General features: G+C 41.1%; 1 protein-coding gene across 1 annotated transcript; it reads left to right on the top strand.

Annotated features, from left to right (window-relative positions):
• The first annotated feature begins 10,967 nt into the window (after window positions 1-10,967).
• LOC101766491 lies at window positions 10,968-13,116 on the top strand. The gene is made up of 4 exons (XM_004983488.4): window positions 10,968-11,287; window positions 11,367-11,511; window positions 12,272-12,357; window positions 12,661-13,116. The coding sequence occupies exons 1-4, from the start codon at window positions 11,027-11,029 to the stop codon at window positions 12,781-12,783; spliced, it is 615 nt and encodes a 204-aa protein (XP_004983545.2). The 5' UTR covers window positions 10,968-11,026; the 3' UTR covers window positions 12,784-13,116.
• Window positions 13,117-14,410: the final 1,294 nt, after the last annotated feature.

The raw sequence follows: 14,410 nt of genomic DNA on the forward strand, positions 1-14,410 counted from the left end.
AATAGGTTTGTACATAATTTGAAAAGGAATACAGTTGAAATTAAAACTTCATTGAATTTTTATCACTAGCATACATCACCCAAAAATTAGGAAAAATTCGATGAATTCATAATTTTTCATCAAGTATTTAAATAAAATAAAAGGAGCCATAGTTATATTGCAAAAACTGAAGTTTCTTCACAGAGTTGCATTTGAACCATAAATGTCAATTTAAAGGAGTTTAAACTGATGCAATGACATGATGCTCATTATGCACTAATGAAGTTCTCTAATCCTAAGATTAACACCCGGGGTGTTACATGTAGAGGGTAACGAGAATCGAACCTGGGTCTCGCATGCCTTACCAGTACGCTGCGTGGTCATTCATGTCAGAGTTTGGTATTAAATGTTTAATACTTGCATTCCTTTGTTTTTATTTGGAAAAATTTAAAATGCGCAAAGGGTAAGGAGGAATCAAACACGGGTCTTCAAGACAAGACTCGCGTGACTTACCACTCCGAAACAAACATGACATGAAATTTTTATTCCAGGATTCAGATGAACTCATAAGGTATCAGAGAAATAGAGGGGGAAAATAACAGAGAGCAAGGTATAGTGTTTTTGGATAGGGTAGACATATGAAGAGCATGTGTTTCTGGTTGTCATCTATGGTGCTGGAAATCAGAACTAATTCCTTGTCAATAAACATGTTTAATGTATTGCATTAGTCACTGTAAGTTGTGTTTTCTAGAAGTTGTTTTTTTGAGAGATTGTATCTGATTTATTATGTATTTGCTGAATTCTGATAAATGGGCTAAAAATTAGTGTATATCTTCTAGGCTGAAACTCCTATTATGATAAATGGGCTGAAAATTGGGCTAGATTGGTGGGTTAAAACTTTTATTGGTTGTGTAAGTGGGATAGAATTTAAGTGGTATGCTGAAATTAATAGTGGGCCAAAAAATATTTGGCCCAGCATATGGCCCACTTCTCATATGGGTCTGCTGACAAATGGGCCGTTATGACACGTCATCGTCCACGTCTGCAGCCATGTCAATGTCCATGTCAGTAGCCACGTCATCATCCATGTCAGTAGCTACATCATCATCACCGTCCATGTCATCAGCCACATCAACGTCCATATCTCCAGTTGGTAACGTGGCTGTTTGATCCATGATGAATATTAACATATGTGGCAATTGTCTATGACGTTCCTTTTCATCACTAACGTTGGGCTTGGTCTGGGCTAAGCAAGCCTAAGGTTATTTTATGATGAATTAGAAACGTCATGGATTGGTTCAATCTGTGAAGATTACGCAAGAAACGTCATGAGGTGTAATTTGTGATGCTTAATACATGACGATATGCGAAATCATCACTAATTTGTGATGCTTAATACATGACAATATGCGAAATCATCACAGACACTACTTTATGATGGTTTTTCAGCGATCTGTGATGAAATTTTTCCATCATAGATTAATATGTTTCTTGTAGTACACGTCGCCCCCGCGACCCCACCCGTCAGTTGTGCCTCCAGCCTGACCAGAGCCTCTCCCTGCTCTCTCTCCCCATCCCATTCACTCCCTCTCTCTCTCTCTCTCTCTCTCTCTCTCTCTCTCTCTCTCTTCCATCCAAACCATGGAGGAGCTCCCAAGGCTCCCCCACCATTGAAGCCCCTCAACCTTATCGGAGCTTCGCTGGAGGATTGCCGAAGCTCAACGTCGACAAGCTACACCACCTCGACATCATCTTCTTCCTTGGGCTTGCCGCCCTACACCAACCTGCAGCACCTCACCGGAGTTCTACCCATCACCAGTGAGCCATCTTCATCCCTGATTTGTCCCCTTTGCCCTAGATTTTGAATCCATGGAACCCTTTATGACCAAATCACCATTGATGACCTAAAGCTTTGAATCCTTAATGCATGTTGAATCTATCTGCCTAGATGAACTCTAGACACTCCCGGGAACCCATAGAAACAAACCACATCCCAAACTGACGTCGGAGTTGCTGCCGGCGAACTCGTCGGTGAGTCACGACGGTTGTGCGGATGGTCCGCCACTTGTACCCCAATTACCCATAGAACCGGTTTGTTTCTGTTGCTCGGTCCGTCTTCGTACAACGGACAGTCTGCCATGTGACAACGGACGGTTCGCAATTCAATTCCAAAGTTTACACAAACCCGGTGTGTTTCTAAAGACCATCATGTACTTCACTGGCGAACGGTCCGCCCCCTAACGGAGGATGGTCCGCAGGTATATAGTACCCGTCACAGCCAGCCCTGTTTGTTTAAATGCATACTCATGTAGCATCTTGTATAATTCATATAAAATTGAATATAGCTCCAATTAATATGAAACAAATTTTGATGGTTTCATAATGATGTCAACTACATTTTAAAAATATTTTTGCTCATTAAATAATTAATTAATTATCTGATTTAATTAGATGATTCTTTATCTTGTTAATTACATAATTAATTATCTATTAGTCCAAATATGATAAAATCAATTTCGCTAGTTCACTTGTAGTATGTATAACCAATTGGAGGTGTTTATTTTCATTATTTATGTGTAGATTGGTACAGTTTTAGATATATTTGAACCTAGTTAATTAGCAAAATGCATAGTTATTTCATATGTGCTTCTAAAATCATGAAACAAATCTTATTATTTAGCTATGATCATGATATGCTGTGTTTAATTATTAACTTTCATGAGATGGTTGTATGAGGATACAAATTTAAATATATGCTTGTTCTAAAACTATTTGCTTGCAAAATACCTAGGTAATCAATTGTGCTCATGTAAACTATAAACCCACCTTTGTTAGCTGAAGATAAATGTTCTATGCTTCTTATGATTAGAAACCTCCATGATATAACTTAGAATAATGATGTTTGTCTTAATTAAGTACAAAGCTAGATTCTTATTTAAAAGTGATGTTCTTACTTTTAAAAAATATGTGATGTGCTAGCTATCCATTAATTATTGAATTGTCTAAACTTGTTTAACTAGTGTGGCTAACTAGCTTGCATGAGCATGCTCAACTATTTAATATTGATAACAATCATGAGAGAACTTCCATGGTTGATGCTTTATGTTGTAACAATTTAATTACGTTAGTTCATATGATAACTAAAAGTAGCACAACTAGTGTTAATAACTTCTCATACTACAACTTATCTTCGAATATTATGTGCACATGTATAGCTTATTATTTTAGCGCCTTCTCTCTATGTTGTGCTTGTGTGCTCTACTTCTAACCTTTGATTGCTTGCTTGATAACCTTGAACCATGCTAGCCTTTACCCCTCATGAGTCATCGCATCTCATATGCCTATACATTCATGTCATCCTTTCTAATTCATGCATTCATCTAATTTCGTAGAGGATGATGTTTTAGAGTGTTACATTCTTGGAGCACCTGAAATGACCTAAATCCACATTTCTGAGAATTCAAGTCTACGCACCTCCGTGAGTCCCAGGAAGGCTATCACGGAGGTGCGTAGGCTTCAATTCTCAAAAATAGGGATTCGGGTCGTTTAAGCTGGTATCAGAGCCATACTTGACCGTAGGACGATCCCTAGCAATGAACGTTAGTCTAGGAAGCCTAACCATCCCTGAACTGAGTATATATACCCCTTGACTGTTATACAAATCCTTGTTTATTACTCTGTTGCTACTCTATTTTTCTGTGTTGGTATAGATTTGTACTAACTGAGATAGAGATTCGCACGTGATAGCCTTCTTGGGACTATCACGGAGGTGCATAGGCTTGAATTCTCAGAAATGGGGATTCATGTCATTTCAGCACCAATCTCAGGTTGGCACCTATGTATCTCAACTCTATTTTCTAAATGTGAAATGCTATTATTTATTAATGGTTGTGCATGGGCTTAGCTCTATCTAGACATATGCAATGAGTAGAACCTACTTGACATGTCAACTCTTGGTATTAGCTCAACTTATTTAGTAAAAGTATGGATGCTAGAAATCTCGATATAATTGCTTAGTCATGATTAGTTGCCGGTAGAAGTCGAGAGGTGGCAAGGTCACCACCACTCGCGAGTTATAAGATGCTTGATTAATATATTTGAGTAGCTATGAATGGATTAAAATTGAGCACTATAAATGATGATTCGGACTTGAGCAAGAGTGGAAGGGTCATGTTGAGATTGGAGCTCACTTGACTTAGACTTGTTTGAGTTGGTTAAGGACCAACCTTTGTAGCTGGACTCTTGAGCACTATTCCGTACAAACCACATACTTAATATGGGAATAGTAAGCCAAGTAGCATAAGTTGCACCTTGCCTTGACTGGATTCGGCACGGGATGGGATGAGGTGTGATCGACCATGTCTGATGCATCTATACATTTTTAGCCGTTCATTCATAGCCGGGTGTGGGTATGTGAACAGTTGGGCACATGAATCAACACTTATCCTAGGCTAAGGGTATGGTCATTGATCTTGCATCTCATGTGGGAAAAGTTGTACACCCCTGCAGGGTACTAATTTATTGCGATAGCCTTACTCCAGGTCACGGAGCACGATCCTGAGTTTTGAATTTCAAAGTAGAGTTACTATTGACGGCAGTTAGCACGCCAGTTTGAACCGCAAGCGCACAGATCAATTATAGATTTTCCCTTAGAGTATTCCCCCAAGGTTTATCAATCCGTGAAACAAGGTCACAGGATCTAGACTAACTAAGTATCAGAAAACATGATTCAAGTTGCAATATGATTGTGAATACGGATGAATATAGATACAAAGCATGAGCAAATATGAATAAGAGGTAACTCATCTAGAGGAAAACCTAAATTATGCATATGTTGTAGTTCTAGCTAGATGGCAAGCAAACACCTGGTTCTCATTCAAAGCATCTTTAAACCACCACCTCCGGTCTGACTCCCGAAAACCCCCACCTTACACAGCATTAGATCATGTCACGATCCTGCCTATCAGCGCAACCAGTCTAAGGGCATGAACATAAAGCACATGTCTAGCTGTTATGATAGATTAGGTATGCAAATCTAGTCACCATGACTACAAGAACATCCTATGCAATCTACAAGCTTTATAGATTGGAATAAGCAAACTCATAACAGGAGAAATCATAAAAGGAGACATATAGGTCGCTATTGAACCGGAACCAATCTATTACTTCACCATGAATGATTGTTCATCACAAGATCTCCACCGAGGCCATACCCGTGACTTGTGAATCCTAGCTCCAGAACTCTGGCGTGGATCTTCCTTGCAGGGTGATCACGCCGGCCAGAGCCTAGCCTAAACTAGCCTCCGGACAACTGCACGACCCTCAGCTCTCTGTAGATGGTTGTCCCTCAAGTTTCTCGGCTCCTTCTGCTTCGAATCTTCAATCCCCTCTCAGTGCTCAATGAAATATTGGGGTATTTATATTCTGGAGGACCTATGGTTTAAATTGTAAGGCAAACGGGCGAAGCAAAGGGGTAGGCCGATCGGCCTAGGGGGGTCCAGGCCGATCGGCCTGGCTCTGCCTTTTACCCCCCTCGTGTCCAGCTTCGTCACCAAGTCTTCTCTAATGTTCTGGAAACTTATTTTTACTTGTGTGCGGGCCTAGCACATCGATAGCCTCGGGATAAGGTTGGATCTTGATAACTTTCCAAAGCGCTGCTTGTTTCCATCCTTGATCCTGAAGTGAATTTGTCATATCTTATGAAACTTAGCCCCTAAGTATTCTTGGAGAAGTCCTCGCCGAAGATGAGCATGAACGGGGCCCCAGGGGACCCTAGGTCGATCGACGTAGGTCCATTTTGGAGCCTCTGGCCTTCATCTTTCTCTAGGTTGTTGCTTGTCTTAAGCCTCATCCAATAGTGCTCCAATTAAATCCTATTTCCTACAAAACAGAATGTCCTCCAAAATACAATGCATATGCGAAAATAGTCTGATTATTGAGTATGATCAATAGTTATGATATCATTTGTATGCAATTATTGAAGATAAAAGGGGTAAAAGTGTGTAAATATTGAGTGTCAATAGTTACCGAACGGGGTTCATGGAAGATTGAGCTCATGACATATGATCACTTCACTTATGCAATTGTACTGATGCTTGATGTAGAATTATAGATGCTATGTCTTTTGCTTATTCACTTAACAAAACATGCTCGCATTTTATAGTTTAATGATAAAACTTGACAAGCCTCATGCATCCACCAAATATATAGTATTATAGATAAGTCTTGCAAGTACGCAATGTACTTACGGTATTACCATCAAGTTGTTTTGCAGATTTTCTTGTTGTGAGCGATGGTCACATTCATCCCGCTGGAGCCGGCAAAGTGGATGGATGGTGGAGGCTGCTCTAAGCTTGTACATGTGGTGTCTTATGGGCAAAGATATCATTGTTGCACCTTATTACTTTATATCTCCCCGCTGAGTTTTTAACTCTCAATCGAAGGAAAACATGATAAGATAGCCACCTAGACCTAAGCTTTTGTTAAGAACCTCAGTTTAATCGGTGAAACTCTCAAGTTCTAGTTGCTTATATATTGTAGGTATAATTTATAAATTTTTATAAATGATCAAGACTTGTAAACAAGAATTAAAAATTTTCTCTCGTATGTTTGTTGTTTATGTGCAATACTCAAGGCGCGTACCGGGGACTACCCGGATTATTTCGATTAAATCGGATCCAATGGATGATAACTCGATTTAGTTGAGATAATTTGGATGGTTTCTTACGGTTATACCTAAAGGTGAATCACGTAACGCAACGCCAACACCAAAATTCGAATGCTCGCAAGAAGGATCAAAACAGCCGAATCTTGTTTAACTTATCCGTTAATTAATTAATAGAATGCATATGGCGTATACTTTAGTACAATTTAAAATTTTTTTGCAAAAATTTAATTTAAGAACTTAGGTGACTGGAAGATGTTATCCAACAATTTAACTCTCTTTTCTTTTTTGCAAATACAATCTAACTCTATTGTCCACGTAAACCTCGTGAAAATGGTGAGTATACATTGAACCGTGTTTGTAAGTTGCCTAGAAAGCAAGCAAACAACTACTCCTTCCGTTCCAAATTACAGGCCATTTTCACTTTTTTGGAGAGTCAAATCAATTATGTTTGATTAAAATTATAGAGAGGATCACAAAGATGTAAGGTAATAGATATACTATAAAAATATATTTAATAAAAAAATTAATAAGACTTATTTGGTATCATGAACATCAGTATTTTATTGTATAAATTTAGGGTACGGTAATACCTACAGGAAAATCGGGTTTCCAGTAGCGGGGCTTTATGCACGGCGAGGCCAGGCCAGGCCAGGCCGCAGGGCCACCGTCCGTCCGGCCGGACTGCCGCGGTGAGGTCGATCGGTGGGCCAGCCGCCAGATAGCTGTAGCTTGCCAGTGGTTGAGCGCGTACGTATGGAGTGACCGCGTCGCCGTCGACCTTTTAAATGCCCACCTCGCTGGCCGGCCGCCCGGCCGCCCACTGCCCATACACGATCGGGATATACCATACGTGTTTATACACAGTAGCACGCACACCAGTAGTCAGTAGACCACCAAGTCAAATCATGCAGTCCTCACGCTCACGGCGCAGCTAGGATCTGCAGTTCACCAGTCCCTGCCATTCAATTTGATGCCACAACCCCAGCTGTTGTTTGAGTGCATGCACAACGACGTACAGACGAGCGTTAGGGAGGTCGCATGACACGTCCACGTCAGCTAGCTACGACCTATCTGTATGTTAATATATCAATGGTAATTCGTTCTACTTGCACTCAATGATTGGTTCACCACGTGACATATTCTTCCGTCCTACAAAGAACATAATTTTTTCAGAACAGCACTGCGACAAAAACGGTTTTTAGAGGCGAGGCGGTTGAAACAGTATTTTCAGGTGTAGGCGTGCTACCCGCTCCTAGCTTTCACAGCTACAAATAGCTATTTGCAGGAGTGGGTAACAGCAAACCATTTCCAGGGGCGGGTGATGGGGTGGCCTGCCCCTGGAAATGCCATTTGCAGGTGCAGGGGTGGATCATCCCATCACTCGCCCCACGTAATCAATTAAAAAAATAAAAAAGAGTTGCCAGCAGCCCCTAGGTGGAGCCACGCACCGCCGCCGCGTTCGCTGGAGGCCGTCCCGCCGTGCCTTGGCCCCGCGCCCCCGCTAGCCAGCCAGGGAGCCACATGCCGCCGATTAGCCGCACCCCCACCGAGGAGCCATGCGTCGCCTCCGGCCGTGGAGGCCGCACTCAGCCCCGTGCGCCGCCTCCGACCGGGGAGGTCGGGGAGGCCGGGCTGCCGCCGCTATGCCTCGGTTGCAACACGAGGGGGGGGGGAGGGGGTGGAGCGGACGATGGTGGCAGTGGGACTGGGAGGAGATAATGTTGAGAGGGAAGGTGTGAGCTAATAGAAATGCTTGGTTTGGAAGTTGTGGATCGATGATGTGGCTGGAGATGTGTTTCTTTGTGAATTTATAACATATTTTTGGACCACTAACGATTTTAATAAAAAAAGTTGTCAACTATAAAGTTTAAAATCTCATCGAGTTGTACAATTTTGATATAAAATTTATATTCATCCGAGATCGTATACAAAAATTTGTATTAAAAAAATACAACCTTTAAAATTAATCCTTCTCATCTTTAACATCAAATGTATATTTGTGAACACTAAATGATCTCAAATGAAAAACTTGTAAACTACAAAATTTTAGATCTCGTTAAGCACTACCACTTTGATATAGATCTTGTATGCATCCGAGGTCATTTGAAAAATTTTAAAATTCAAGATTTTAAAATTAGAGAGCTTAGAATGACCTTTTGAATTATTAAACGATTTCAAATGAAGAAGTTTTCAACTACAAGGTTTTATATTTCGTCGAGCTCTACAATTTTGATATAAAATTTGTATTCATCCGAGATGATATAAAAAAATTTATATTCAAAAAATACATCTATCAAACTCATTCACATGTACTCACACATATACTTATACATTAACATATACTCACACATATACTCATTTATTTATATATACTCATATCCATTTAGACCTTATTGTGTGCTACAACTTTCATATAGAGCTCTACAATTTTGATGTAGATCTTCTCTATAGCCGAAGTCATTTGAAAATTCAAAAATTTTAGATTTCAAAACTAGAGAACTTATAATGATATTTTGAATTACTAAATAATCTTAAATTGAAAACTTGTCAACTTAAAAATTTTAGATCTCATCGAGCTCTACAAGTTTGATGTAGAGCTTATGTATAGCCGAAGTCATTTGAAACTTCAAAAGTTTTAGATTTCAAAGCTAGAGAACTTAGAATGACATGTTGGAGTAATAAACAATCTCAAATCAAAAAAGTTTTCAACTACAAAGTTTTAGGCTTCGTCGAGCTATACAATTTTGATATAAAATTTTTCTTTGTTCGAGGTCATATGAAAAAGTTATGAATTTATTTCCACGAAACCATTTCTAGGGGTGAGCCATGTCATCACCCACCCTTGAGAATCATTTTCGGGAGCAGGTGATGCCATCACCCGCTCCTAAATGGTTCCCATTTTGAGAGACAGGTGATGGGCTGACCCATCTCTGAAAATGGTGGTTTCTAGGGTCACCCCATCGCCTGCCTCTGGAAATAGCCCCTATTTCTATGGGCGGGTCATCCCGTGATCCACCCCTGCAAGTTTTTTTTCAGGGATGAGTCAGTTGCTACAATAATCCTGCTTCTTTTGTAGGTGCGGGTGGTAATTTCACCTGCTCCTAGAAAAAAATAAAACGCTCCTACAAATCGTTTTTTAGTAGTGGGAGCGAGCAGTAATCATGAGAAACACGCTATCCCAACTCACACGTTGGACGTCGCCTCCACCACACATCCACAATAGGTAATTCCACACCCCATCACTCCGTGGCTCCTTACCATTTGAGCGCTCCTTACCCTTGATTCCGCTACCATCACCTATTTACCCCTCTATCCAAATGTCGGAGGTGGATACCACACTCGGGCATCTCTCTCTAGTCACATCAAGGTGGTTGCCATAGGAGTGAAGCCATTGAGGAGAATATTAAAATGATAGATTCAGAGAAGGCGCCAATCATCAACAATCAGCATGCTCCGTTGTGCTACTTGTGGTTGGCTGCAGCTGCAGCCGCAAGTAGCACAACCGAGCAGAATGTTTATACCTCCACCATCGATCCCGGTGCTACTGGCACACAGTAGAGGAGACCAACATGGATCTAGACTTGTCGTGGTTCACTTTTCCGCATAGCCTCTCACGATGGGAGTTCACATTGTTTTATCATGACAAATCTAGATCCATCCACCTCTTATGTTGATAAACCTTATGTTTTACCACCTCTTATGTTGGTCTCCATCCACCATCCACCTCTTATGTTTATCACGAGTTCACGACGAACTCACTGTGCACCGGCTGGTTGGTTGTCCACTGGCTGGTGATCAACAAGATACAGGAGATGACATCGGATAGAGATGATCCACCCAGAGGCTCCTCCTGTATGCATGTTATGCTGTTGTCCGTTGCCAAGCTGCCTGCTAGCTCATCAGGCCATAAATGTTGGAAAGCAATAGTCAAACCGACATCCACATCCTCGCTTTTCTCCCAGCTGCCTGCCTACTGCATCACTATTCACTCACTATAGTTGGTTGCAATGAGCTAGTGTCCCATGCTTTCCTTGCTCTCTTCTCTCCCTTCATCAGCTACTTCAACTGCATCCTCTCCTCAGCTACATAATGCTTCTAGATGCTGCGCGCGCCAGTCTGCCTGCTTTGCATGAGCTTAATAATCATTTTATAAAAAGCTTGTATTGATTCGAAAAAAAAAGATTGTCTTGGGATTACCGCAAGTCCGCAACGATCCCGGACCAACCGAACGCCCTAAACGGGCCGACAAGAGATTTAAACTCCGTCCGGCCCAGGCCCAACTACTAACTCTTTGTGGAGATGACAGCAACTAAAATTGAGCTGCAACGCAAGCCCAGACCAACAAGCCAAGCAGCTCTCACAGCTGCAGCCTGCACAGCCATGGCGACGACCACCGCCGCGCCGGGCCTCGCCGTCGCCGCAACCGATCCCGTCCGCTCCTTCCTCTCCTCCACCGCCGCCTCGGGAGACCTCGACGCCGACCTCCGGGAGCTCGCGTCCGCGCTCTCCTCGGAGCCCGACGTCCCCTACCGCTCCCTCCGCGCCATCTGGTGCGCCGCCTCGCCAGACGCCCGCCCGCCCCTCCGAAGCCTCCTCCGGGGCGCCGAATTCGTTCTTCCCAGCCCCAAGCCTCGCGAGAAGGTCCTCTCTCGGTCTCTCAATCCTTCATGATGATTTCTGGTTCTGATTCGGCTAGGTTTGCCACGCGTTTGGGTTGCAGAGCGATGAGCTCAAGGCTAGGCTGGAGAAGCTCCGGGAGATGCAGGAGAGGAAGGAGTACGCCGAGCTCGTCAGGGACGTCGCGCCGCCCAGCAGGGACGACAGCCCCGAGCCCTTCTCATCCTACAAGGATCAGATCGGATTCGGTACCTGCCAACTGTCCTATTTTCACATGAACATTTGGTTATCTATAATGCAATTAGCTAAGGCTGAACTGCTGTAGTTTGTTAACCCAATGTTCTTTTATTTTCTGTTTATCGTTGGTCATTGTGGGAACTGTCATTCCTTTATCTCACTAATGGTATCCCGGTATGGCCATTGTGGAAAAATGGACATTTAAAGTTTAAACAAGTGCAGGTGAAACTTGTAATCAAGTTTTCAAGAAAAATTAATACACTAGTGGTAAACAAAAGCCTACATCATCTGAGAACAACTATGCATGTCAATTGTAGTGAAATCATACAAATGCGTTCTTGATTAAAATGTACTACTAGTCTACTATGCAAACCCATACTGATGGATATAGTTGGCCACTTCAAATTAGTTATTTCACCTAAAAAACCATAGTTTGCTTTGCATTTCTAGAATTAGTCTTGATAGAGCCATAGGCATCAACCACTTTTCACTAAAAGTAACAATTTTGTTCTACTTACAATATTTTGAAGCACAATGATATTTAATTGTTCCTTTGTTTGGCTATAGCAACCCAGTGCATCATGAATGATAAATTCATATGCCCTAAAATTGAGCCAAACTTATTGTTTCTGTGTGCAAATTCATTGTCAATATATTTTTTTCAATCAGTGCGCTTGTCCTTGTAGTATGCCGTACAGTCTACTTTGAGCTTCGGCTAGGAAATTTTTGTATGGTTTTCAATGTTTGATGTAACATCTCTTCTTTTTTCAGGTCTGCATGTTGTTGTTATAATGTTTACAGGTTATTTGGTTGGATTTGCCATGTTCAAAGCTCTGTTCAACAATAGCCCTGTACTGGTAAGTCCATAAGAACACTGTATCTGGTACCAAGTCATAATCCTACAGTGTGCCTCTTGTTTTGTGAACCCTGATGCTATCTGTAGACTGTAGGGCTGTGGAAAATGTGGTTATGGATTTGTATTTCTCACTGTTATTTGGATGAAAGATTTGTATTTCTTACTTACCACAACTCAATTGACTGGGGAGGTTGCCTTGTACATTGGATTGGAAAGGCCAAATTCATCTGGAGCTGCAAATGTGTCTGCCTTATCCTGTGCTAGGATCATACCTCACACAGTGAACCTTGCTATGGTTTTTCAGAATGCTGCTGGAGGTATCTTAGGAGTAGTCGGTGGCATGCTGGTGGAGACCGTCCTTTTCATCATCAGATCATCAAGTAAAGAGTTGGCGTCCTCTGTTCCAAAATCAAAGAAAGTTCAGTAGGCACTTGAAGTGCCCTGGTTAGTTGGTGGGGGAATGGTGATAGGCCTTACCTTCTGAAGCTTATGGAGCATTTGTTTGAGTTCAAAAGATGCAAGTTCTGGAATAGATGCAGTTGACATCCCGTTTGAGTTTGTATAAGAAGGAATAGGACAGAGGGATGCAATTTAGTGATCTAGTAGTTTGTACCTCGCCCAGTGACTGGCGCGCTAATCATTGAAGAGCATGCTCCTATGTTGCATCTGCATATATGTAAATGTAAAAACTACATACAGGAGTCTGGTATGTTTGATTATATGATTGAAGAGTATATTGGATCATTATTTTTTAGTTACACACAAGAACTTATTTTTGGGTATGAGATTTAGTATTATGGATCTTCATCACATTACCAACTCCTAAGATTGCTATCGGTTTTTTATCATCATATTATCTTTTTGAGTGGCTTATGATCCAAAATTTTTCCCTAGCTTGATTCCATCATGTCAAGCACATTCAAATCCTCATTCCTGATATCTGGCCTTTTTTCATATTTGATTTTGAATTTTTGAAATTTGCCCTTAGTTTGACCATTTTCAAATCAAGTTGACCAAGTCCCAAATGATCTCATCACATGTTCATAATCTCCATTAGTTGTCCAAGATTGCTTATTAGATCATTCCAAACACAGGGTATTACAGGGGAATACTCAAACCTTCCATTTTCGTTCCTTGTTTTCTGTGATTCTAACTTTCTATGTAAGAACCTTCCGTTCATCCTTGATTTTGCATCTGCAGCCAACGGATCAATCACAAGTTCATAACCATGCAGCAGTGCTCATATTCCCTCTGGTTTTGAACCAAAGCAGGTCAGTTAGCATAATGGCAATCATGCAACCGTTTGAAGTTCGAACTTTTCACCAGATCCCGACTCACCCAATGCAAGTTTATGTCTAGATCTGCTCTTTCAGGAACCAGTGGGCATAGTGTTTTTTCTTTTGATGAATAATGGACATAAAGGTTGTACAATCAAAACAATTGGTCGATAAAAACAGTGGCCTTTGCAATGTTGTTCTGAAAACTTCGTAGTACATCAATCGCATTACTAATTTCAGTTTTCCACCTCTCAAAAAAAATTCAGTTTTCCAAATGTAAAAGGAACAAGTTCATATTTCGCTCCTCGACTCGACTCTCCAGTTTGTCTAATTTTGACCTTTTTAACTTCAATACCGTTTAGTTTGGGTGCTAACTTCAGTTTTTCACCTATAAAAAAATACTTCAGTTTTCCAAATGTAAAAGAACAAGGTCATATTTCTCTCCTCGACTCTCCAGTTTGTCTAATTTTGACCTTTTAACTTCAATACCATTTAGTTTGCGTGCTTAACTTTCAATTTCTACCTAATTTTGTCCCAGTGTGGTTTAGGGTTGACATGGCAGCATTTTTTTAATTTAAATAAAGTAAAAAATGAACGCGGGGAAATATTCAAACACCTCCAAAAATTTAGAAAAATAGTATGGAGATATTTTGGGACATGGGAATCCCAACATAATAACTAGATGTCGTGAAACAAACAAGCTTAGGAAACAAATTTCAATTGAAATGCCTCAATGAATCTTTTATTTGAAGCTTCCAAATCTTGTTCCATAAGCTC

Source organism: Setaria italica, chromosome IX (assembly GCF_000263155.2).
Source record: "Setaria italica strain Yugu1 chromosome IX, Setaria_italica_v2.0, whole genome shotgun sequence".
Lineage (NCBI taxonomy): Eukaryota > Viridiplantae > Streptophyta > Magnoliopsida > Poales > Poaceae > Setaria > Setaria italica.

Excerpts from the sequence above, each read along its gene's own strand:
- LOC101766491 (XM_004983488.4), top strand. The coding sequence starts at position 11,027 with ATGGCGACGACCACCGCCGCGCCGGGCCTCGCCGTCGCCGCAACCGAT. Across the intron at positions 11,512-12,271 it reads CAAGGATCAGATCGGATTCG|GTCTGCATGTTGTTGTTATA; the intron begins GTACCTGCCAAC and ends TTCTTTTTTCAG. Across the intron at positions 12,358-12,660 it reads TCAACAATAGCCCTGTACTG|AATGCTGCTGGAGGTATCTT; the intron begins GTAAGTCCATAA and ends ATGGTTTTTCAG.